Source organism: Oncorhynchus clarkii, chromosome 24, assembly GCF_045791955.1.
Source record: "Oncorhynchus clarkii lewisi isolate Uvic-CL-2024 chromosome 24, UVic_Ocla_1.0, whole genome shotgun sequence".
Classification (NCBI taxonomy): domain Eukaryota; kingdom Metazoa; phylum Chordata; class Actinopteri; order Salmoniformes; family Salmonidae; genus Oncorhynchus; species Oncorhynchus clarkii.
In genome coordinates, this window is record NC_092170.1 from 33,632,696 (window position 1) to 33,660,236 (window position 27,541).

Consider the following 27,541-nt stretch of genomic DNA (forward strand, 5'->3'; position numbering starts at 1 on the left):
AGGGCTCAGAGTGAGAGTTTAAAGACTGACTGGTCATGTCAGTGCCTATAAGAGTCGAAAGGTCAAAGCTAGAGAAGGTCAAAGGTTTAATGTCAAGGGTTAGGTCAAGGTGACTTTGTGTGCATTGACACTCAGTTTAGGCAGGACCCTGTCAGTGGGAGGAGAGGAGAAGAGTGGAGGAGAGGAGAGGAGATACACAGTGCTCAAAATGCCAGGGCCAAGGCAATACTACCCACGCAACTGCTGTCAACGCCACCAAACTCCACCGTTCAGTTAGAACTCTTTCATTTTAAACATGTGGTACTTAGGAAAAAAAACCTTGAATTTAGTTATTTTAGTTATTTTTTCTTTCTCCCTTTCCTCTTAGCCCACCCAGACAGCTGCAGTAGACATTAAAACAGAAGACGGCCAGACAAAATAACCCTTTCACAGGAATAAACATGAAGATCTGGGACTATTGTACGAACAGAGGCTATGTTCTCAAAATGGTGGACAAAAAAAACGAAATAAAAACATGTCATGTGGTGTCAAAGATCGTTCTGTAAGAGTTGACACTGTGTAAGTGACAATGTGTGTTCGTGTTTGTAAATTTGATTGTGAGTGTCAGATTGACATTCAGTGTGGATTAGGACATACAAAGACTGGAACATAATCATTATCAAAACACCCTTTAACAGAACATATGTCATGGCCTCACTCAATGGTGATCATATCATTTTCTATAGCTCTCTATAGACGTGTGTATATATATATATATTCATTTGTATTATATATAATATGTATTTATAAAAAAATGTATTCATAATTACAAGTGGCATTTTCTTATATTCATTATTGCAATGAATTATTACCTAAGATGGTTAAAAAAGAGAGGTGAGTTCAGTTTTGCTACACAGTAATTTACAACAGTTTAAAATGCAAGCTTCTGAAACAGTCAGTACCTTCCCTCTCCACTGGAAAACAGCATGTCCATGTCTCACGTGACACCCTGTCCCCCATTTAGTGGACTACTTTAGACCAGCGCTCTAGGTGGCTAAATGTGGCCCTGGTCAAAAACAATACCTTATATGGGGGGTGAACTTTAATACGTTTTCTTCACTTTTCACAGAATGTACAGGTTTACCTCTGTTCCCCGCCCAGAGAAGTGATACATGTAGTTGTTATTTAGCGTTACTGTCATTATTATGGATCATTTCAGTAACTATTACTCTTTTTTTTTCTTCATTTTTTACAAACCCCTGTGAATCCTACGGTCGTGTTAGCCATATGAGTTTGGAGATATCCGTTGAGTTTTCGTCTATTACGGTAACTCATTGTGTTTGCGAGACGCTAACCAAAGCGCTGTAAAAGCATGTTCGTCTGAACAGTTCATGGAGAAAGAGCAGGTTTGTACAGTCCAACGTTTTCAGGTTTACAGTTTTCTGGTCTTATAAGTGATTCGCCTGGAGCTTATTCTTCGTAGGCAAGTGAAGATGATGAAGATTTGTCCTAAAGCATTGTTTCCTGGTAGGGGATCAGGGGTGTGGCTTGTTAGAGGACGCAGTCTATCACATTGGAGCAGATAAAGTCATGTCTGCCTGCTCATGACAGTGCTCAAAGTCTTCATCATCACCATCGTCATCACCATTTTCATATTTTTATCTTTCTCTGTTATTCTTTTCGGTTCCACGTCGTCAGTGTTCTAACACTGTTAGTTTGTCACCTTGTTGTCCTTGTTTCATGGAGCTCAAATTAGGATTTTAGTGTGATGGTGATCATCATATTTGTCCCTCCTCTCTCCCTGTTGTTGCTGTTAGCTTGCTGGCGGTCTCTGGTCTGTGTGTCTGTGTGTGTGGCGTCGGGGTGGTAATGACGTAGCCGTGTGTGTGGTTAAGGCACAGTGTGTGTTTTTGGTTTTCAGGGTAGGCCCGATGGTAGGGTAAGCCCTGGGTGTCTGAGGGAGTGGCCAGCATGGACGGCCTTAGGGCAGTCCGGTGTTAAGACACGCCCATTCTCACCCACACTGCCCGTGATTGACAGCCGAGCCTTGTTCCTCATGGCTTCTGTGAAGGGCAGCTGGAGGGGAAGAGCCAGGGGAGGATGACAGGGTAATTAGAGAGGGAGGGGCAATGGGAAAAGAGGAAATAGAAAGAAAGAAACAGTTGTGAGTTTTTGTAATAGGACCATAATGAATCATATACATAATTCTTGTCAAAACATAGGAACACACAAATACATGTTCATATGCTCATAAGCACGAATTAATACACACACACACACACACACACACACAAGAATTGGACCATACAGGTAACTGCCAAAATAAAGGGAACATGTGTGTAAATGAGGGATACAAAGTATAATGAAAGCAGGTGATTCCACACAAGTGTGATTCCTGAGTTAATTAAGCAGTTAACATTACATCATGCTTATGGTCATGTATAAAAGTGCCCAGTACTATGGCTAGAAGAGATCTCCGTGACATTGAAAGACAGGTCTCATTAAGGTGTGTGTGTGTCTCAGTCACCAGATCTCAACACAATTGAACACTTGTGGGAGATTCTGGAGCGACGCCTGAGACAGTCTTCCACCACCATCAACAAAATACCACGTTATGTAATTTCTTGTGGAAGAATGGTGTCGCATCCCTCCAATAGAGTTCCAGACACTTGTAGAATCTTTGCCAAGATGCACTGAAGTTGTTCTGGTGGCTCGTAGTGACCCAACGCCCTGTTAAGACACTTTATGTTGGTGTTTCCTTTATTTTGGCTGTTACCTGTATATGACTACTTAAAATAGCATTGTATAAAAAAAGGCAGGCAAAAACAAATACACAGATGCTCAGGATACGTTTCAAATACGTTTTTGTGAGACATCTGCATTTCAAGGTGACCATGCATTTCTGGGGTCTTGGTTTGAAAAACATGGAAGGTGAGGTTTTGTGAATTTAGGATTTGTAAAGTAAGGTGAGGTTTTGTACAGTAAAGTTGTGGCCAAAAGTTTTGAGAATGATACAAATATTAATTTTCACAAAGTCTGCTGCCTCAATTTGTATGATGGCAATTTGCATGTACTCCAGAATGTTATGAAGAGTGATCAGATGAATTGCAATTAATTGCAAAGTCCCTCTTTGCCATGCAAATGAACTGAATCCCCCCAAAAAACAATTCCACTGCATTTCAGACCTGCCACAAAAAAACCAGCTGAAATCATGTCAGTGATTCTCTTGTTAACACAGGTGTGAGTGTCGACGAGGACAAGGCTGGAGATCACTCTGTCATGCTGATTGAGTTTGAATAACAGGCTGGAAGCTTCAAAAGGAGGGTGGTGCTTGGAATCATTGTTCTTCCTCTGTAAATCATGGTTACCTGCAAGGAAACACGTGCCGTCATCATTGCTTGGCACAAAAAGGGCTTCACAGGAAAGGATATTGCTGCCAGTAAGATTGCACCTAAACAACAATTTATCGGATCATCAAGAACTTGAAGGAGAGCGGTTCAATTGTTGTGAAGAAGGCTTCAGGGCGCCCAAGAAAGTCCAGCAAGTGCCAGGACCGTCTCCTAAAGTTGATTCAACTGCGGGATCGGGGCACCACCAGTACAGAGCTTGCTCAGGAATGGCAGCAGGCAGGTGTGAGTGCATCTGCACGCACAGTGAGGCAAAGACTTTTGGAGGATGGCCTGGTGTCAAGAAGGGCAGCAAAGAAGACACTTCTCTCCAGGAAAAACATCAGGGACAGACTGATATTCTGCAAAAGGTACTGGGATTGGACTGCTGAGGACTGGGGTAAAGTCATTTTCTCTGATGAATCCCCTTTCCGATTGTTTGGGGCATCCAGAAAAAAGCTTGTCTGGAGAAGACAAGGTGAGCACTACCATCAGTCCTGTGTCATGCCAACAGTAAAGCATCCTGAGACCATTCATGTGTGTGGTCGCTTCTCAGCCAAGGGAGTGGGCTCACTCACAATTTTGCCTAAGAACACAGGCATGAATAAAGAATGGTACCAACACATCCTCTGAGAGCAACTTCTCCCAACCATCCAGGAACAGTTTGGTGACGAACAATGCCTCTTCCAGCATGATGGAGCACCTTGCCATAAGGCAAAAGTGATAACTAAGTGGCTCGGGGAACAAAACATCAATATTTTTGTGTCCATGGCCAGGAAACTCCCCAGACCTTAATCTCATTGAGAACTTGTGGTCAATCCTCAAGAGGCGGGTGGACAAACAAAAACCCACAAATTCTGACAAACTCCAAGCATTGATTACGCAAGAATGGGCTGCCTTCAGTCAGGATGTGGCCCAGAAGTTAATTGACAGCATGCCAGGGCGGATTGCAGAGGTCTTGAAAAGGAAGGGTCAACACTGCAAATATTGACTCTTTGCATCAACTTCATGTAATTGTCAATAAAAGCCTTTGACACTTATGAAATGCTTGTAATTATACTTCAGTATTCCATAGAAGACACAGAAGCAGCAAACTTTGTGGACATTTATATTTATGTCATTCTCAAAACTTTTGGCCACGACTGTAAGGTGAGGTTTTGTAAAGTGAGGTTTTGTAAGGTGAGGTTTTGTACAGTAAGGTGAGGTTTTGTAAAGTGAGTTTTTTTACAGTAAGGTGAGAGAGGAAGTGAGGGGTGTTTCACAGATTTTGAATTATAGAGAGAGACTGACTGACTCCTGTTTAGTCATGGGCAACACTTTATAGGAACAGACTACTCATTGATATACAATGTTCCTAAGGTTTCGTTTAGGAAATGTTACGTTTATCTATTTTGCGTTAACCCTAAAAGCACCAAAAGGGGTCAAAAATGTCATATTTTCTAATCCCGTTTTTGATCCTTTAAAAATGTTTTGATTTTGTCAAGCAACTGGTTAGACAATAGCAAAGTTAAATTGAGCATTTCTGTGTTAATATGGAAGAATGAAAAATAATCTCTATTTTGTATAATAGTGGTAAAAATGTGAACACAATTGTCCATTTTGTGATAAAGCACCACATTCTGCACTTAGGTAGATGTATGTACCCTGGAGAGATATACACTAGATATGGAGACACCCCAGATTTGGTCCCTAGTGGGATTGGCAGCTACTATAACAACAAAATCCCTCACAAATGTAAATACAAAATTTAGCTTGCAGTCAATGTCTCTATTCCAGGTTGAGAGTCTCCTCTTTCAGATACAATTGGAACTAAAAGTCTGATTGCACTGGCGCCTATATTGCCCATATCGGTGGCCATCTTAGGTCGCACCAGTATGTCAGATTAGCTCAACCGCCAATTTCTCAGACACTGAGTATTACAGAAACACAACACTTTGAATGAATAACATCATTTCTTTCAAAACAAGTGGCTATGGATGAAATTTATTTTTTTTGTAAATATGATTTTTTTTTACATACAAAAAACATATTTTGAAACATCAAATTTGAGTATAAATGTGTGCTTTAAAAAAATATATACGCTTATTTTGGGGAATTTAAACCATTTACTTTTGTTACAAAAGGTTAATAAAACATGTGTTTTTTTACTGCTAGACAGACAGTGTCACTGCAATAATTACCAATTTGAAGTAAAAAATGTAAGTAAAAAAATATGTGGCTTTTAGGGTTAACATCACTAAGCAGACATCCTCTATAAAGTGTTTGGTTGATTTGAGAGGATTCTTTTCTAACTCTACCTCATTGGGGATGTTTGGGCATCTACAGTTCTAGAACTCTGACAGGGGGCTTAACTTTTCTGTAAAACTCCAGTCCTCCAATGAAGCAGTCCTGCCGGTTTTCTGTTCTCCTTAGTACCTAACTGGTCAATCAATTGATTGAATAGAGAGATGGTCCATACACCTGCTTTACCAAGGTCTAAATCAGTCACTTGTTAGAACAGTGTTAAAACCAGCAGACAGTGCGGGGCTTGAGGACAGGAGATGTGCACCAATGTTCTATGTCTTATGTGCTATATGTGTAGTGTACTGAGTATGGACAGAATGCAGGTGTAGAACATCCTCATCATCATCATCATCTGCAGCCAAAGACGATGGAACCAATCTGCCACCTGCCCCCAGAGTGCTCTGGGGTGAAGCGCTACACATCAATCAATCAGAAAAACAAACAAAAACTGAAACATAAGAAGCTGTCACAACAGGAAAATAAAGGAACAAAAACAAAAGCACATTGGTTCCACAATGCTTCACCACAGTCACAACAACACTGGTCTGCTGTTGCTAGAGGCTACACGCACAAGAAACTTCACACCAGCCCACCTATAGGAGGCCCTAAGTCCTACCCCTATATCTTGACCCCCTCGGAGCCGTATACGTTGTACCCCTCTCTATAAGTGGCTAAATTCTGGGTGCTGGGAGAGGGGCTGGGGCAGTGAGGGGGGCTAAGGTCCACCTTCATGCGCTTGGCCTCGGCACGCGACTTGTAGCAGAACTCGACCAGGGCCACCAGCATGGCTAGGCCCAGACCCCCCACCAGGATGTAGAAGACCCCAGCCACGTTGCTCAGGCTCAGGGCCTGGGAGGACTTGTCCTGAGAGGGGGGGCGGAGAGCACAGGGGTCAGAGAGAGAGAGACAGTGGAGCTAGTGAGACACAGAACAGGCAGCTTAGTTATTTAGTTTTCAGCACAATAACGTCTACTTCTACAAACAACTACAGCACCTACCACTACTGTGACTAGTCTACTACGGGAAGCATTTCTACTACTACCATCATTGAAGCGTATTATCTACAAGCGCATATAATACATCTATTACTACTTCTATGACAGTAGTACAACATCAACTGCATATCTACTACTAATGCATGACTACAATTTAAGTAAATAAACATTTTAATATTGCTACAAGTATTAAGTTGAGGATGACTAGTACATCATACCAATTAAAGTATATTCAGTCATCGTATTAGTCAGGCTTTTCGATGAGTGATGATAAAGTATTCTATTCAGACAGTCTTGGTGAAGGTCCCCGGTATTTTAAGAACTTCACTGGCATTCTTAGAAGTTCTCTGATGTTCTAAGAATCTCTCTAGTGTTCTTCTAAAGACATCTTACATGTTCTAAGAATCTCTCTAGTGTTCTAAAGACATCTTACATGTTCTAAGAATCTCTCTAGTGTTCTTCTAAAGACAACTTACATGTTCTAAGAATCTCTCTAGTGTTCTAAAGACATCTTACATGTTCTAAGAATCTATCTAGTGTTCTAAAGACAACTTACATGTTCTAAGAATCTATCTAGTGTTCTAAAGACAACTTACATGTTCTAAGAATCTCTCTAGTGTTCTAAAGACATCTTACATGTTCTAAGAATCTCTCTAGTGTTCTTCTAAAGAAAACATACATGTTCTAAGAATCTCTCTAGTGTTCTAAAGACATCTTACATGTTCTAAGAATCTCTCTAGTGTTCTAAAGACATCTTACATGTTCTAAGAATCTCTCTAGTGTTCTAAAGACAACTTACATGTTCTAAGAATCTCTCTAGTGTTCTAAAGACAACTTACATGTTCTAAGAATCTCTCTAGTGTTCTTCTAAAGAAAACATACATGTTCTAAGAATCTCTCTAGTGTTCTAAAGACATCTTACATGTTCTAAGAATCTATCTAGTGCTCTAAAGACAACTTACATGTTCTAAGAATCTCTCTAGTGTTCTAAAGACATCTTACATGTTCTAAGAATCTCTCTAGTGTTCTAAAGACATCTTACATGTTCTAAGAATATCTCTAGTGTTCTAAAGACAACTTACATGTTCTAAGAATCTCTCTAGTGTTCTAAAGACATCTTACATGTTCTAAGAATCTATCTAGTGTTCTAAAGACATCTTACATGTTCTAAGAATCTCTCTAGTGTTCTAAAGACAACTTACATGTTCTAAGAATCTCTCTAGTGTTCTAAAGACAACTTACATGTTCTAAGAATCTCTCTAGTGTTCTAAAGACATCTTACATGTTCTAAGAATCTCTCTAGTGTTCTAAAGACATCTTACATGTTCTAAGAATCTCTCTAGTGTTCTAAAGACATCTTACATGTTCTAAGAATCTCTCTAGTGTTCTAAAGACATCTTACATGTTCTAAGAATCTCTCTAGTGTTCTAAAGACATCTTACATGTTCTAAGAATCTCTCTAGTGTTCTAAAGACAACTTACATGTTCTAAGAATCTCTCTAGTGTTCTAAAGACAACTTACATGTTCTAAGAATCTCTCTAGTGTTCTAAAGACATCTTACATGTTCTAAGAATCTCTCTAGTGTTCTAAAGACAACTTACATGTTCTAAGAATCTCTCTAGTGTTCTAAAGACATCTTACATGTTCTAAGAATCTCTCTAGTGTTCTAAAGACATCTTACATGTTCTAAGAATCTCTCTAGTGTTCTAAAGACATCTTACATGTTCTAAGAATCTCTCTAGTGTTCTAAAGACATCTTACATGTTCTAAGAATCTCTCTAGTGTTCTAAAGACATCTTACATGTTCTAAGAATCTCTCTAGTGTTCTAAAGACATCTTACATGTTCTAAGAATCTCTCTAGTGTTCTAAAGACATCTTACATGTTCTAAGAATCTCTCTAGTGTTCTAAAGACATCTTACATGTTCTAAGATTATCTGTAGTTTTATAAGACTCATGATGTTTCAAAGAACCTCTCCACTCTTTGACTTGTCTTCTACCCAGAGTAAGAGTTCTGAGAGTAAGGCCATTATTATGAAGGCCATAATCACATTATACAGGCAGATGTGGCATAGGCAGAATACTAACAGTGATATAACTAGAAAGATCTATTCAACAGTAATCAATCAAATATTATTATTAGATTATATCAAAATGTAACTGATGCTAAACCTAATGCTAATCCTAGTCTCCAGGCTAATCTAGAGTCGTGCCTGTCTGTCACACAGTGAGGGTGTTTGGTCCCCCACTCTGCCCGTGAGACTGACCTTACTTCCCGAGTCCTTGGGTCCACACTCGCCCTTATCGTACCACCATTTGTTTTTCAGTTTGTCTAAGACGCCTGCTTCACTCAGTTTCAAAACCGCAAGGTTTACCGGGGTTCTTGGCGTGTAAAAATAACATAAATAACATCATAGGTCATGTTATTTTATGTTATTAGGTCACATACAGTCAGAACTGGCACATAAATGGTACTGCTTGGTAAAAGTGACCCAGTCTGGGTCCCACTGAGTACATGTGTGTATGCTCGTTGGGGGGCTGAGGGGGGCTAAGCGAGCTACAGACATATGAGTGGGACCCCCCTGCATCACTTCAGGTAACGTGCCCATACTGCCCCAGCCGGCGCTACACAAGCAGAGGCAATTACTGTGAACACAGGACTATTGGCATGGCCTACTCACACTAGGAGAGAGGGAACTACATGGGGCAATTTACTGCACAAGACCTGGGTAAGAGATCTGAAAATGAATCTAAAAGGCACCAAACAATAAAGTAAATCAAAACATTAAGTATATCATCGCTCTAGTTCATCCCTCCATCCTTCCTCTCTATCTCTCCCTCTACGTCAGTGATCATCAACTAGATTCAGCCACGGGCTCATTTGTTCTTGAGCAGATGGTCAGGGGGCCGGAACATAATAAAAATATACATTTTTATACTGCAAATTGACCACTAGAAGCCTAAACAGATATAATATTTCACTAAACCATAATCATTTCAAACCTTGATTACATTTGGGAACATTGTCCTGCGTAGGGTGCCGTTTTCTGGATGGGACGTTAAAACGGGTGTCTTGAGTCTCTGTGGTCGTTCAAAATCCCGTGGTGGTTATTGTAAAAGAAGGGGTGTTCGCCCCGGTGTCATGGCTAAATTCCCAACCTGGCCACATTCCATCATCCCCTTCATTCCTAATTGGCATATATCACTCCTCACCTCTCCACCTGATAGCTGATGTGTGGTGAAAGTTTTGCCACACAAAATGGCCGCTGTGCATCACTGAGGTGGGTGCTACACATTGATGGTGAATAAGTTACGTTTCCCCCAACTATGTAAAGCGCTTTGAGTATTTCAGTTGGTAGAAAAGTGCTATAGAAATCCAATCAAGTAGTATTAATTATTATTATTTGCATACAAACACATACTGTATGTGTGGGAATACTTGGGAACAAATTTACTAAATTAAAATCACTTGGATCTGATTTCCTGATTTTTTTTTTTCTCAAATAAAACCACACGCGGGCCAGTTGGGGAACCCTGCTTTATGTTCTGACAGCCTTCTGGTCCACACTCCTCTCTCCAGAGCATCCACTACAGGGTTCTGGTCCACACTCCTCTCTCCAGAGCATCCACTACAGGGTTCTGGTCCACACTCCTCTCTCCAGACCATCCACTACAGGGTTCTGGTCCACACTCCTCTCTCCAGAGCATCCACTACAGGGTTCTGGTCCACAATCCTCTCTCCAGAGCATCCACTACAGGGTTCTAGTCTAGACTCCTCTCTCCAGAGCATCCACTACAGGGTTCTAGTCTAGACTCCTCTCTCCAGAACATCCACTACAGGGTTCTAGTCTAGACTCCTCTCTCCAGAGCATCCACTACAGGGTTCTAGTCTAGACTCCTCTCTCCAGAACATCCACTACAGGGTTCTAGTCTAGACTCCTCTCTCCAGAGCATCCACTACAGGGTTCTGGTCCATACTCCTCTCTCCAGAGCATCCACTACAGGGTTCTAGTCTACACTCCTCTCTCCAGAGCATCCACTACAGGTTTATAGTCTAGACTCCTCTCTCCAGAGCATCCACTACAGGGTTCTAGTCTAGACTCCTCTCTCCAGAGCATCCACTACAGGGTTCTAGTCTAGACTCCTCTCTCCAGAGCATCCACTACAGGGTTCTGGTCCACACTCCTCTCTCCAGAGCATCCACTACAGGGTTCTAGTCTAGACTCTTCTCTCCAGAACATCCACTACAGGGTTCTGGTCCACACTCCTCTCTCCAGAGCATCCACTACAGGGTTCTAGTCTAGACTCCTCTCTCCAGAGCATCCCCTACAGGGTTCTGGTCCACACTCCTCTCTCCAGAGCATCCACTACAGGGTTCTGGTCCACACTCCTCTCTCCAGAGCATCCACTTGAGGGCCAATATTCCTGCTTTGACAGTAATCTCTTCTTTCCTCCCTCATTTCAGTACAGGGGGAGTCAAAGTGGGGCGGGGGGTGTGTGTGGTTATGTTCATCAGTGATCTGTGTGGCTGGGGCAGATGCACGCATTACTTCCCGAACATGGTTGAACCGTGTTCGGAGACAGAGAGGCTAACCTTGGAGTCCCCTCCCCCGCTGCCACACTCTCCCTTGTCGTACCACCATTTATTTTTCAATTTGTCCAACAGGCCCTGCTCGTTGAGTTTTAACACGGCCAGGTTGACCGCATTTCTTCAGAGGGATAAAACATAGTTGGTCAGAGGAGGGATGGAGTATCAGCCAATGATGAGCCAATGGGATGAGGAAAAAGGAACGCCGGTGATTGGTTGGAAGGCATCAGATTAGTGGACATGTACAAACCTCCAGACAACCCTTTCTCTTTCTCTTTCTCTCTTTTCCAACTTTTAAATCCCACTTTAGTGTAGAGATATCTTTGCAACATTGAATGCCCACCCTTTCAACATATAGAGCCTATAGGGACAGCCAACAGAGGCAAATAGCTCAAACCCCTTTCATTCAGTCCACCAATACCAGGCTGTTGTCTGAATGACGTGCAGCAGGGCGAGTAAAGGGGAGTGGTGGAGCCCTGGTTAAATGTTGTGTTAAAGCCTATCTCAGTCCCCTGCTGACACAGAGCTAATACCCTGCTGCTGGTGTTCTGGTCCCTGCCGCTCCCATCCTAATCCCCGGCAGCTCTCTACCTCACACCCCTGAGGGGAAACGACCTCTAAAAACGGACCGTGGGCTAAAATAGTACACACTCACACTGGCACTGTGTGTGTGTGTGTGTGTGTGTGTGTGTGCGTGTGCGTGTGTGTGCGTGCAAGTGTGTGTGCGTGCAAGTGTGTGTGTGTCTGGTATGGACAGACAGACAGAGAGTCAGACAGACAGTCATTATTGTGGTATTGTACACTGAGCTGCCCCATGGCTCAGAGGCTAGAGAGAGAGAGAGAGAGTTCTCCGAGGTGTGCTGCAAGCCATGGAAAATATCACCATCATAAGAAAGAAAGGGGGAAAGGAATAAGGCTTTCCAAACATGGAAAATAATTTGAATTATATAAGCAACATACAGTGGGGCAAAAAAGTATTTAGTCAGCCACCAATTGTGCAAGTTCTCCCACTTAAAAATATGAGAGAGGCCTGTAATTTTCATCATAGGTACACTTCAACTATGTCAATCAAAATGAGGAAAAAAAGATCCAGTAAATCACATTGTAGGAATTTTTATGAATTTATTTGCAAATTATGGTGGAAAATAAGTATTTGGTCACCTACAAACAAGCAAGATTTCTAGCTCTCACAGACCTGTAACTTCTTCTTTAAGAGGCTCCTCTGTCCTCCACTCGTTACCTGTATTAATGGCACCTGTTTGAACTTGTTATCAGTATAACAGACACCTGTCCACAACCTCAAACAGTCACACTCCAAACTCCACTATGGCCAAGACCAAAGAGCTGTCAAAGGACACCAGAAACAAAATTGTAGACCTGCACCAGGCTGGGAAGACTGCATCTGCAATAGGTAAGCAGCTTGGTTTGAAGAAATCAACTGTGGGAGCAATTATTAGGAAATGGAAGACATACAAGCCCACTGATAATCTCCCTCGATCTGGGGCTCCACGCAATATCTCACCCTGTGGGGTCAAAATTATCACAAGAACGGTGAGCAAAAATCCCAGAACCACACGGGGGGACCTAGTGAATGACCTGCAGAGAGCTGGGACCAAAGTAACAAAGCCTACCATCAGTAACACACTACGCCGCCAGGGACTCAAATCCTGCAGTGCCAGACGTGTCCCCCTGCTTAAGCCAGTACATGTCCAGGCCCGTCTGAAGTTTGCTAGAGAGCATTTGGATGATCCAGAAGAAGATTGGGAGAATGTCATATGGTCAGATGAAACCAAAATATAACTTTTTGGTAAAAACTTAACTCGTCGTGTTTGGAGGACAAAGAATGCTGAGTTGCATCCAAAGAACACCATACCTACTGTGAAGCATGGGGGTGGAAACATCATGCTTTGGGGCTGTTTTTCTGCAAAGGGACCAGGACAACTGATCCGTGTAAAGGAAAGAATGAATGGGGCCATGTATCGTGCGATTTTGAGTGAAAACCTTCTTCCATCAGCAAGGACATTGAAGATGAAACGTGGCTGGGTCTTTCAGCATGACAATGACCCCAAACACACCGCCCGGGCAATGAAGGAGTGGCTTCGTAAGAAGCATTTCAAGGTCCTGGAGTGGCCTAGCCAGTCTCCAGATCTCAACCCCATAGAACATCCATAGAACATCTTTGGAGGGAGTTGAAAGTCCGTGTTGCCCAGCAACAGCCCCAAAACATCACTGCTCTAGAGGAGATATGCATGGAGGAATGGGCCAAAATACCAGCAACAGTGTGTGAAAACCTTGTGAAGACGTTTGACCTCTGTCATTGCCAACAAAGGGTATATAACAAATTATTGAGAAACTTTTGTTATTGACCAAATACTTATTTTCCACCATAATTTGCAAACAAATTCATTAAAAATCCTACAATGTGATTTTCTGGATTTTTTTTCTAATTTTTTCTGTCATAGTTGAAGTGTACCCATGATGAAAATTACAGGCCTCTCTCATCTTTTCAAGTGGGAGAACTTTTGGCACAATTGGTGGCTGACTAAATACCTTTTTGCCCCACTGTATATTATCATATTAATTACCAACATATATTTTAAACTACATATCTTACAACTCATAATAAGATTCATCATCATCATCATCATATCAAATCAGGGCTTTGAATGGCTTGCCGCGAGCAGGGGCTCTCGCCTGACGTGCGCTCTCCTGTCCACGTGCATGGTCCCGGTAGGTTTTCCCATGATCAGGAGAAGCCATAGACAGCAGTCGATAGTCCCAGAATAGTGACAGGCCAGGTGGGGACTATCGTCCACTGGCTGTCACTTTTCCCTCGGAAACAGAAAACCTTCATTTATCTCAGTGGAAAAGGAACCCTTGTAAAGGGGTAGGGGAGTGAGAGGACTTCTTTGCACGGTGCACAGGGGGAAGTTATAGGAAAAGTTATAGAAAGGGTGTCAGTATTCCTGCTGCTATATATGGGACTCCTCTTGGTCCAAACACACACACACACACACACACACACACACACACACACACACACACACACACTAATTTATGGATCATGTTTCAGGGAATCATCAATTAATTGGATCGTGATAATTTGTTTTAATTGATTTGATTTTCATTGAAATGATCTGGTTTTTGGGGTGTTATGAAATAATGTTATAGTTTTCAGATTTTTGTTTCCCCCGTTGGCCAGGCCCTTCAACACCTTGTTTCCTGTGTATCTATAAATTCCCCCGGGTGGCTCTGGGAGTCATGGCAACGCCACGGTGCTACGCCCCTCCCCACGGCATCACCGTTAGTAATTTCATTCACAATCAGCCTCAGTACAAAAACAGATAGTATCTACATTACACTCTATATCTGAGAATGAAGAAATGAGACAGTCAAGATGACAAACGAGTAGACAGATTACCTGATCGGTGGCCCTATGAAGAGAGAAAGTGAGTGAAAGAACAATGGACAGAGAGACGGATGGACGAAGAGACGGACAGACAGCAATACAACAGAACAATGGAGCTAACAGGCACTAAAGAACTCAACACAACATAGACATAGGGAAATAGAGAGAGAGAAAGAGAGAGAGAGAGGGAGAGAGAGAGAGGGAGAGGGAGGGAGGGAGGGAGCAACAGACATAGACCAGACTAAGACACTACTAAGTGATCCATATAAAAGGCACACCAGGGTAGGTGGAATACCATAACAACAGTTATACTACTCCACCCACCTTAGCTGTGAGCCTTTAGGTGTGGCGATGCCATATCCCTTGGAGTCCAGGTTGCCTCCAACCTTCATGGTGTCGCAGGGCTTGCGTTGTTCCGTGTACTCATTCATGGTGGACTCCAGGAGGAAAGCGTACTTCCCTTTGGACTTGCGGACGCGAGCCACGCCCTCCGCTGTGGTCTTAGCGAAGACAGAGGGCTCAGCAGACTTCATATAGGACCACATCTTCTCATATACCGCAATCTTTGACCTCTGAGAGAAGGAAGGGTAAAGAGAAGAGGTTAAAGGTTAGGGTTAGTTATTAATCCATCCATTCATTCATCCATTCGTCTTATGTGTAAAGCTGAATTATTGGTACATGTCCTCACAGCTGCAATGATCACTGGTCCTGAAATATGAATAGTCGTCTGCAGATGCTCTTCACAGGGCATTCTTTAGAATGTAGTGAAAGAATGAGAAATGATCTAAGCAGCGTGGAAATGAGAAAAAGCAGGAACCCAACTGCTAGTGGATAGTGTGTTATTGTAGAACGTGGGTCTGTCTATGAGTGTGTTATAGCTGTATCAACTGGTGCTACTGTCTCTGTCTCTAAACAGACCCTGTTATAAACACACAACTTTATGCTTGACCTTGGTGTGCTGCAGTGTGTGTGTGCTGGGTGTTGTGAGGAATGAAAATAACAAGCTGGGGAACAAACTGTCATTCTCCACAACCGTCTTGTTACTCCCTTGTTTTTATCCTGTCTTTGTTCTCTCTCTCTCTCTCCGTTATGAAGTGTTATTCCCTGTCTCCTTTAGGACACGATAAGCCTCAGCCTTAGCCAATGGGCCACAGTCTGGAGTGTGTGTGTGTGTGTGTGTGTGTGTGTGTGTGTGTGTGTGTGTGCAAGCTTGTCTGTGTGTGTGTGTCTGTGTGTGTGTGTGTGTGTGTGAGTGTGAGAGTGCGTGCGTGCGTGTGTGCGTGCGTGCGTGCGTGTGTGTGTGTATGTGTGTGCGTGTGTGTGCGTGTGTGTGTGTGTGTGTGTGTGTGTGAGTGTGAGAGTGCGTGCCTGGCCCGTATTTGCTGGGGCGTGACGGACACCTATCCCATAATAATGTCAGTCACTTCCGTCAGGACCAGCGAGCCTCTCCCCCCCATTACTCTCCCTCCCTCCCTCTTTTTTTCTCGCTGGTCTCTGTCTTTCTCTGTCTGCCAGGACAAACAATGCCATATTTTCAATGTAGTGACAATCATAAACTTACCTTCCTGATTTAAGAAATCAGTGGGGAAAAATACATACTCACTCACACACTCACAAACGCATATGCACACACACACACACACACACACTAAATGGTGGTAAATCCCTCTCAGAGTAAATAGCTTCTTCACCCTCCACAGATTCTAGCTCGTTATGCTGATGATACTAACGCTGCACACAGATGCACACACTGTCTGCTACTGCCAGGCCCCAACTATCCACATACACACACTTATGCGATCAAGTGTGTGTGTTTGTGTGTGTGTGTGTGTGTGTGTGTGTGTGTGTGTGTGTGTGTGTGTGTGTGTGTGTGTGTGTGTGTGTGTGTGTGTGTGTGTGTGTGTTCAAGCTTGTCTGTGTGTGTGTGTGTTCAAGCTTGTCTGTGTGTGTGTGTGTTCAAGCTTGTCTGTGTGTGTGTGTGTGTGTGTGTGTGTGTGTGTGTGTGTGTGTGTGTGTGTGTGTGTGTGTGTGTGTGTGTGTTCAAGCTTGTGTGTGTGTGTGTGTGTGTGTGTGTGTGTGTGTCTGTGCGTGTGTCTGTGTGTGTCTGTGTGTGTGTGTGTGTGTGTGTGTGTGTGTGTGTGTGTGTGTGTGTGTGTGTGTGTGTCTGTGCGTGTGTCTGTGTGTGTCTGTGTGTGTGTGTGTGTGTGTGTGTGTGTGTGTGTCTGTGTGTGTGTGTGTGTCTGTGTGTGTGTCTGTGTGTGTGTGTGTGTGTGTGTGTGTGTGTGTGTGTGTGTGTGTGTGTGTGTGTGTGTCTGTGTGTGTGTGTGTGTGTGTGTGTGTGTGTGTGTGTCTGTGTGTGTGTGTGTGTGTGTGTGTGTGTCTGTGTGTGTGTGTGTGTGTGTGTGTGTGTATGTGCAAGCTTGTGTGTGTGTACTCACCCTGAAGAACTCCTTGGTGGAGCCTGAGTCCAGTGTTCCGTAGGCGATCTCCGTCTGCTTGGCCAGATCCTCAGCACTCTCTATGGGCGACACCATCCTCTCCACTGTGAGGAAGGCAGCCAGGTTGGCCGTGTAGGACGAAATGATGATGAGAGTGAAGAACCACCACACGCCACCCACTATACGCCCCGACAGAGACCTGAAACAGGGGGGGGGGGGGAGAGAGGAGAGGAGGAAAATAAAGATGGGATGAAGGAGAAGAGGTAAGAGAAATGTGTAGTAAACAGAGAAACAGTCAATTAAGGTTATCTAAGTTGAACTCCAGAGTTGAAATATGCTTTGCTTCATTGGCACCACAGTGAGTGCAACAACACAGTCAAAGCAATCAACCTTCAAACCAATTCAACATCAATTTATTAACATCGGTTCAACATAAACTTAATTAACGTCAATTCAACATCAGTTTTTAACATCAGTTCAACATCAATTCAACCATCACCAGAACAAAAGATAACAAAGCATGAGTGCACTCTTTAATTTCCCCTAACAATCTCTCCGTTTGTTAAATTTGAGGGAGAGAAGGAGAGAGCAAGAGAGAGATAGAGAGAGAGAGCAGATGAGCTCCTGCATTTTTCAGCATGTTCTTAAAAAAAGATAGATTTAGAGTTAGATAAACTTGTTTTTTTTTGTCAGGGATGCTACCCTCTACAACACAACCTTCACTTCAAATCAAAACTCCAAACCTGCAACCTGATTTTGGATGGAATTACGGAATCACCTGGAAGGTTTACAACTACCAAAGCTATACAGTAAATTCTCTGGAAAACAACAGAAACCTGAAAATACCATCCAACCTGGAACTGAGTGAGTAATGCTTAGTCTGAAACTATATTTTATTTCCAAAAGCCAAGAAGAAAAATACACTACATTACTTTATAAGGACTGAATTCTAACATAATTCTGCCAAGCTTGATACAGCCTCAATTAGCACTGACGTGTCAAGTCAGAGGTGTCAATGCCCTTTAGCCCAACAATGGCAGGACCGTCGCACAGTCTACTCCAACCAAATTGAGAGGCCTTAGAAGCTGCCTCCCGCTGTTCAGAGGTAATTAAAATACAGTGTGTAAAGAATAATAAGATGAGAAAAGATTACAAAATGAAGCTCCTTATGGAAAACCAAAAGACACTTTTTGCTGACATCAGCAACCTCATCTTCCACACAGACCCTCCCCTGGCATGGCACAGTGCTATATTAACACACTACCCCTCTGTTAAGAGAGGGGGTGTTACCGAGGGGTGGGAACAGGATACTAGACAACGAGGACTCTGATTCAGCTAATACAAATCTCTGTAAGTCTGGAACAGTACTGGTACAGGGCACAGGGCCCTTGAGAAAGATACCCTCACCCCGAGCAGGTCAGACCAAACCTCTTCATTATATAACCCCACAGATGAGCAACCCCAAGCGGAAAGTCAACCTCCCAGCACAGAGTACTACTCCCTCATTGAAATGAAGGATACATTTACCCAGCTGGAGGTAAGGCAGGTGGAGCTGGATGAAGAAGGTGATTACACTCCAGTCAGCACAGACCCAGACAACAGTCCAGCACAACAACACTCCCTTATCCAGACCCAGAGAGCTGGAGGTGGAGAGAGACACATCTGCACTCTGGACTGTGGTGAGACAACCTCAGCATGATAAAAAGCATGAGCAGGAGAAGAACAGAGCACTAGAGGAGAGGATCAGCCTGCTGGAGGAGAGGGTGAGGGGGATGGAGGAGAGGGTGAGGGGGATGGCGTGTAACAGAGAACAACCTATTATAGAGGTGGCCACCCCTGCAGAGAAGCCAGCAGAACAGCCCACCTCAGCTCCAGACAAAAGTCTCAACACCACAGCAGAACAGTCCACACCAGACCTTGACCATAGCCTCAACATCACAGCGGAGAAAATTAACAACAATGACAAATGGATTGATGAAGAATCCAAAAACCTAAGAAAGGAATTGAGAAACCTGTCCAACGAAAAACAATGAGACCCAGAATAGCTGAGTCTATGCCTTCACTATGGTGAATCACAAAAACAATACAGAAATACCCGGACACTAAAGGACATCACTCTCAAACGCAGCACCAACACTTCACACAGGAGCAACAGATCAACAGACACCCCGCCCAGGCCCACCCCCCCCACGCCGAGAGGACCTACATCCAGACCACAACAGAACGCAACACCACCAGCCACATCCACACCCCACCCCCAACCAATCAACACCCCCGCCAAATCAAGCATACCCACACCACATTTAGGCCCCCTCAGATCAGACCTAGGCTCCTCCTGCCCACCCCATGCCCCCCCCTCCCGCAACGAGGGCCTCAAAATGGAAGTCACACAAGCCCAGGCCATGAGCAGGCAAACAGGCCCAACCCCCACTCTTACACTTGCCCAAGATAATGGCATGTACCAGATGCTCAGCAGGCTCTGCTCACACTTACTGGGCTTAGGCCAAACCACACGACCAAAACAATTGGACACTTTATGGAACACAAAGACTATCTTATCCTGAAAAATCCAAGGCCTGAGGTCATCTGCCTTTGGCCTAAAGAGCAGGAACCTGGACTTCATCAAAGAAATGATACATACAGACATTGTCATCCTACAAGAAACATGGTATAGAGGAGACAGACCCACTGGTTGCCCTCCAGGTTACAGAGAGCTGGTAGTTCCATCCACCAAACTAACAGGTGTGAAACAGGGAAGTGTGCTACTTTGGTATTGAGCAGACCTAACTCACTCCATTAAATTAGTCAAAACAGGAACATTTCACATTTGGCGAGAAATTCGAAGAAAAAAAAAGATCTTAACAGAGAAAAATGTCCTCCTCTGTGCTACCTATATCGCCCCACTAGAATCCCAATACTTTAAGGAAGACAGCTTCTCCATCCTGGAGGGGGAAATCAATCATTTCCAGGCCCAGGGATATGTACTAGTCTGTGGCGACCTAAATGCCGGAACCGGACAAGAACCTGACACCCTCAGCACACAGGGGGACAAACACCTACCTGGAGGTGACAACATTCATCAAAATTGTCTGTACTGTCAAAGGTACTGGAGTCCTTAGTTAGTAGGCAGCTAAAGACCTACTTCCAAGAAAACAACATCTTAAATGGAATGCAATCAGGTTTTAGGTCTGGCCACAGCACTGTTTCAGCAACATTGAAGGTTTTAAATGACATCCATGGTGCTCTTGATAAGAAGTTACATTGTGTGTCTGTTTTTATTGATTTGTCGAAGGCTTTTGACACCGTGGACCATGCTGTGTTAGTGTAAAGGTTAAAATGTTGTGGAATTACTGGTCAGGCTCTAGATTGGTTTATAAATTACCTATCAAATCGTACACAATGTGTAATGGCGGATGGTTGTAAATCTGAGTCCATAGAAGTGTGCTCAGGTATTCCGCAAGGTTCTATTTTGGACCCACTGTTGTTCATTTTGAATATCAACAACATTGGGGATCTTATTGAAACAGCAAATGTTCATTTTTATGCAGGTGATACTGTTCTTTATTCAAGTGGTAGTAGTTTATCTTTAGCTTTTGAAAATGCCCAAAGAGCATTTAACATCATACAACAGAATCCGTATGATTTAAAGCTGATTCTAAATTCGGATAAAACAAAATGCATGGTATTTTCAAATGCCAGGCATGTTACAAATCATGTCATTGATAAATTGGCTGGACATACTATAGAGCAAGTTAAAGTGTACAAATATTTGGGTGTGTGGGTTGATAAATAGCTGAGCTTCACTGTGGATGTACAGAACTTGATAAGGAAGCTCAAGCTGAAAATAGGATTTTATTACTGGCATAAGGCTTGTTTTTCTTTTGAGGCTAGGAAGGAGCTGGTACGATGTACATTACTGTCAGTTTTAGATTTTACTGATGTTATACAGTACTTGGTGGCAAAACCCTTGTTGGCAATCACAGAGGTCAGACGTTTCTTGTAGTTGGCCACCAGGTTTGCATACATCTCAGGAGGGATTTTGTCTCACTCCTCTTTGCAGCTCTTCTCCAAGTCATTAAGGTTTCGAGGCTGACGTTTGGCAACTCGAACCTTCAGCTCCTGGCTAGGCCACTCCAGGACCTTAATGTGCTTCTTCTTGAGCCACTCCTTTGTTGGCCATGTGTTTTGGGTCATTGTCATGCTGGAATACCCATCCATGACCCATTCTCAATGCCCTGGCTGAGGGAAGGAGGTTCTCACCCAAGATTTGACGGTACATGGCCCCGTCCATCGTCCCTTTGATGCAGTGAAGTTGTCCTGTCCCCTTAGCAGAAAAACACCCCCAAAGCATAATGTTCCCACCTCCATGTTTGACGGTGGGGATGGTGTTCTTAGGGTCATATGGAAGCATTACCCCTCCTCCAAACACGGAGAGTTGAGTTGATGCCAAAGAGCTCCATTTTGGTCTCATCTGACCACAACACTTTCACCCAGTTGTCCTCTGAATCATTCAGATGTTCATTGGCAAACGTCAGACGGGCATGTATGTGTGCTTTCTTGAGCAGGGGGACCTTGCGGGCGCTGCAGGATTTCAGTCCTTCAAGGCGTAGTGTGTTACCAATTGTTTTCTTGGTGACTATGGTCCCAGCTGCCTTGAGATCATTGACAAGATCCTCCCGTGTAGTTCTGGGCAGATTCCTCACCGTTCTCATGATCATTGCAACTCCACGAGGTGAGAACTTGCATGGAGCCCCAGGCCGAGGGAGATTGACAGTTCTTTGTGTTTCTTCCATTTGCGAATAATTGCACCAACTAATTGCACCAACTGTTGTCACCTTCTTCGCTGCTTGGCGATGGTCTTGTAGCCCATTTCAGCCTTGTGTAGGTCTACAATCTTGTCCCTGACATCCTTGGAGAGCTCTTTGGTCTAGGCCATGGTGGAGAGTTTGGAATCTGAATGATTGCATCTGTGGACAGGTGTCTTTTATACAGGTAACAAGATGAGATTAGGAGCACTCCCTTTAAGAGTGTGCTCCTAATCTCAGCTCGTTACCTGTAAAAAAAACACCTGGGAGCCAGAAATCTTTCTGATTGAGAGGGGGTCAAATACACAAGGCATGTGGTGTTGATGGTATCCTCAATGAAATTATAAAATATAGAGACCACAAATTCCAATTGGCTATACTTAAACTCTTTAACATCATCCCTAGCTCTGGCATCTTCCCCAATATTAGGAACATAGGACTGTTCACCCCAATCCACAAAATTGGAGACAATTTTGACCCCATTATAACTACCGTGGGATATGCGTCAACAGCAACCTTGGGAAAATCCTCTGCATTATAATTAAAAGCAGACTTGTACATTTCCTCAGTGAAACAACGTACTGAGCAAATGTCAAATTGGCTTTTCACTAAATTATCGTATGACAGACCGCGTACTCATCCTGCAAACCCTAATTGACAACCAAACAAACTGAAACAAAGTCTTCTCATGCATTGTTGATTTCAAAAAAGCCTCCGACTCAATTTGGCATGCTCTATAAATTTATGGAAAGTGATGTTGGGGGAAAAACATATGACAATTACAAATTCCATGTACACAAACAACAAGTGTGCGGTTAAAGTAGGTAAAAAAACACACACATTTCTTCCAAAGGGGTCGCGGGGTGAGACAGGGATACAGCTAAAGCCCCACCCTCTTCAACATATAGTTGAATTCGGAAGTTTAAATGCACTTTAGACAAATACATTTAAACTCAGTTTTTCATTATTCCTGAAATTTAATCCTTGTAAAAATTCCCTGTCGTAGGTCAGTTAGGATCACCACTTTATTTTAAGCATGTGAAATGTCAGAATAATAGTAGAGAGAATGAGTTATTTCAGCTTTTATTTCTTTCATCACCATTACCAGTGGGTCAGAAGTTTACATACACTCAATTAGTATTTGGTAGCATTGCCTTTAAATAGTTTAACTTGGGTTTCAGGTAGCCTTCCACAAGCCTCCAACAATATGTTGGGTGAATTTTAGCTCATTCCTCCTGACAGAGGTGGTGTAACTGTGTCAGGTTTGTAGGCCTCCTTGCTCGCACATGCTTTTTCAGTTCTGCCCACAAATTTTCTATAGGATTTAAGGTCAGGGCTTTGTGATGGCCACTCCAAAACCTTGACTTTGTTGTTCTTAAGCCATTTTGCCACAACTTTGGAAGTATGCTTGGGGTCATTGTCCATTTGGAAGACCCATTTGCGACCAAGCTTTAACTTCCTGACTGATGTCTTGAGATGTTGCTTCAATATATCCACATAATGTTTCCACCTCATGATGCCATCTATTTTGTGAAGCGCACCAGTCCCTCCTGCAGCAAAGCACCCCCACAACATGATGCTGCCACCCCCTTGTTTCATGGTTGGGATGGTGTTCTTCGGCTTGCAAGCCTCCCCCTTTTTCCTCCAAACATAATGATGGTCATTATGGCAAAATAGTTATATTTTTGTTTCATCAGACCAGAGGACATTTCTCCAAAAAGTATGATCTTTGTCCACATGTTCAGTTGCAAACCGTAGTCTGTCTTTTTTTTATGGCGGATTTGGAGCAGTGGCTTCATCATTCTTGGGATTGATTTCCACTTTTCGCACCAAAGTACATTAATCTCTAGCAGACAGAACGCGTCTCCTTCCTGAGTGGTATGACGGCTGCGTGGTCCCATGGTGTTTATACTTGCATACTATTGTTTGTACAGATGAACGTGGTACCTTCAGGCATTTGGAAATTGCTCCCAATGATGAACAAGACTTGTGTAGGTCTACAATTTTTTTTCTGAGGTCTTGGCTGATTTCTTTTGATTTTCCCATGATGTCAAGCAAAGAGGCACTGAGTTTGAAGGTAGGCCTTGACATACATCCACAGGTACACCTCCAATTGACTCAAATGATGTCAATTAGCCTATCAGAAGCATCTTAAGCAATGACATTTTCTGGAATTTTCCAAGCTGTTTAAAGGCACAGTCAACTTAACGTATGTAAACTTCTGACCCAATGGAATTATGATACAGTGAATTTTGAGTGAAATAATCTGTCTGTAAACATTTGTTGGAAAAATTACTTGTGTCATGCACAAAGTAGATGTCCTAACCGACTTGCCAAAACTATAGTTTGTTAACAAGAAATTTGTGGAGTGGTTGAAAAACTAGATTTTATGACTCCAACCTAATTGTATGTAAACTTCCGAATTCAACTGTATATATCAACAAATTGGCGAGGGCCCTAGAACAGTCTACAGCACAAGGCCTCACCCTACTAGAATCTGAAGTCAAATGACTACTGTTTGCTGATGATCTGGTGCTTCTGTCACCAACCAAGGAGGGCCTACAGCAGCACCTTGATATTCTGCACAGTTTCTGCCAGACCTGGGCCCTGACAGTAAATCTCAGTAAGACCAAAATAATGATGTTCCAAAAAAGGTTCAGTCACCAGGACCACAAATACGAATTCCATCTAGACACTGTTGCCCTAGAGCACACAAAAAACTATACATACCTTGGCCTAAACATCAGCGCCACAGGTAACTTCCACAAAGCTGTGAACAATCTGAGAGACAAGGCAAGAAGGGCATTCTATGCCATCAAAGGGAACATAAAATGCAACATACCAAAAATACTTGAATCATTTATAGGACCCATTGTCCTATATGGTTGTGAGGTCTGAGGTCCGCTCACCAACCAAGAATTCACATAATGGGACAAACACCAAATTGAGACTCTGCATGCAGAATTCTGCAAAAATATCCTGTCTGTACAAAGCTTTGACTATGTACATACTAGGTGAGCATATTGAGAAAAGGCCGCCGTAGGCAGACCTGGCCGCCGTAGGCAGACCTGGCCGCCGTAGGCAGACCTGGCTCTCAAGAGAAGACAGGCTCTGTGCACACTGCCCACAAAATGAGGTGGAAACTGAGCTGCACTTCCTAACCTCCTGCCCAATGTATGACCATATTAGATACACATTTTCCCCTCAGATTACACAGATCCACAAAGAATTTGGAAACAAAACTCCCATATCTACTGGGTGAAATACCACGGTGTGCTATCACAGCAGCTATATTTGTGACCTGTTGCCACAAGAAAAGGGCAACCAGTGAAGAACAAACACCATTGTAAATACAACCCATATTTATGTTTATTTATTTTCCCTTTTGTACTTTAACCATTTTTACATCGTTACAACACTGTATATATACATAATATGACATTTGTAATGTCTTTACTATTTTGGAACTTCTGTGAGTGTAATGTTTACTGTTAATTTTGATCTATTTCACTTGCTTTGGCAATGTAAACATATGTTTCCCATGCCAATAAAGCCCCTTGAATTGAATTGATTTGAATTGTGAGAGAGATAGAGAGAGACAGTAAAAGGAGAGGGAAGCTTTGACTATTCTTTAAAGGTAAAGGAGATTACCCAGGATCCCCAGTGATAGGGAGAGGTGTGGGCCTTCCTCTCCAAACAGAGAGCAGGAAACAACAACAAGTGTTTCTTTCAAATGCAACAAATCCCTCTCAGTTTCCATGTAATACCCTTCTGCAAACCTGTGGCAATAATCATTCCTTTCCACTTGAACCTTTGTTGCATTACAGCAACACGAAAAGTGAGAGTGTGTGTTATGACCATTATTGGCCTGGCTGTGCATTGGTTTTCAAAGGCCTTGTACCTTTGATAGCACACACTGTTGTGTCTTGTCTGCATTTGCCCTGTTTGAACGTTTTGGTAACTATAGACAGGACAGTTTAACTAACCAGTTTGGGAAAATTGGTAATGTTACGTTCCCATGAAAGAAAACCAAATATGTCGCTCAAAAAGAAAGGGAACAAACAAAGAGTCACTGACCAATAACCAAAATAAAACAGATGGGGATTCAGGAAGGGTTCTGAAAGACACTCATGGGGGTGTCCAATGAAAGTTGACTAGCAACAACAACTGGAACCGAAAAGACACCCGTCATGAGAGCTCACTAAATTTGCCCAAGAAGAGACAAACAAAAGAAAAACCCACATCAAACTTAAAGACCAGAAGCAAACCAAAAAAGTGGAGCAAAATGAAAACAGGGAAGATCAGATAAAGGATTGTTTGTCTAGAAATGAAAATAGGGAGAGCCAACTTTAGGTGTTAACCTTCTACATCTCTGAAGACAACTGGAGCACTGGGCCAGCCACTCTAAAATAGCACCTGGGCCAGCACCTTCCCAATAACAAGATGGCAACCAGCCCAGCTGTAACGCATGCTGACTAAAAGACCAAACTAACCTGTTTGAATTGATTGGTAACTAGAGACAAGACAGTTGAACTAACCTGTTTGGATAGATTGGTAACTAGAGACAAGACAGTTGAACTAACCTGTTTGGATAGATTGGTAACTAGAGACAAGACAGTTGAACTAACCTGTTTGGATAGATTGGTAACTAGAGACAAGACAGTTGAACTTACCTGTTTGGATAGATTGGTAACCACAGATAAGACAGTTGAACTTACCTGTTTGGATAGATTGGTAACCACAGGCAAGACAGTTGAACTAACCTGTTTGGATAGATTGGTAACCACAGACAAGACAGTTGAACTTACCTGTTTGGATAGATTGGTAACCACAGACAAGACAGTTGAACTTACCTGTTTGGATAGATTGGTAACCACAGGCAAGACAGTTGAACTTACCTGTTTGGATAGATTGGTAACCACAGACAAGACAGTTGAACTTACCTGTTTGGATAGATTGGTAACCACAGACAAGACAGTTGAACTAACCTGTTTGGATAGATTGGTAACCACAGACAAGACAGTTGAACTTACCTGTTTGGATAGATTGGTAACCACAGACAAGACAGTTGAACTAACCTGTTTGGATAGATTGGTAACCACAGACAAGACAGTTGAACTTACCTGTTTGGATAGATTGGTAACCACAGACAAGACAGTTGAACTTACCTGTTTGGATAGATTGGTAACCACAGACAAGACAGTTGAACTTGCCTGTTTGGATAGATTGGTAACCACAGACAAGACAGTTGAACTTACCTGTTTGGATAGATTGGTAACCACAGACAAGACAGTTGAACTTACCTGTTTGGATAGATTGGTAAGAGAGAGAGAGAGAGAGAGAGAGTTGATTTGGGTGGTGAGGCTCAGTAAATTGTTACCCTTTTAGAGTGTTTCTATATTCCCCTTCTGTTCAACCTCACACACACTCACACTCACACACAAACAGTTACACACAGGACTGATGTAAGCTGAAGGGGCAGGCTAAGAGTATTAACAGTGTGTGTGGACCTGAGGTCTATATGTATAGCGTAATGAAGCAGAGATGAGTTGTTGTGACGTTAAAAAGAAAAACACAAACACACGAGAGAGAGAGAGAGAGAGAGCGAGAGAGAGAGAGAGAGACAGAGTGGGGGGAGAGAGACAGAGAGAGAGCGAG

The 27,541-nt window shown here is 43.0% G+C and overlaps 1 protein-coding gene across 1 annotated transcript in view; it reads right to left on the bottom strand.

The window, feature by feature from the left end:
* Nucleotides 1–1,317: 1,317 nt before the first annotated feature.
* LOC139382359 (glutamate receptor 4-like) overlaps nt 1,318–27,541 on the bottom strand; it is a 174,358-nt gene continuing 148,134 nt past the window's right edge. Inside the window, exons 14-18 of the mRNA XM_071126341.1 lie at nt 17,079–17,277; nt 14,965–15,212; nt 11,238–11,352; nt 6,375–6,512; nt 1,318–2,055 (exon numbers count right to left, since the gene is read on the bottom strand). Coding sequence (XP_070982442.1) covers nt 1,897–2,055; nt 6,375–6,512; nt 11,238–11,352; nt 14,965–15,212; nt 17,079–17,277 — 859 coding nt within the window. The 3' untranslated portion in view covers nt 1,318–1,896. The remainder of the gene's footprint in view (nt 2,056–6,374; nt 6,513–11,237; nt 11,353–14,964; nt 15,213–17,078; nt 17,278–27,541) is intronic.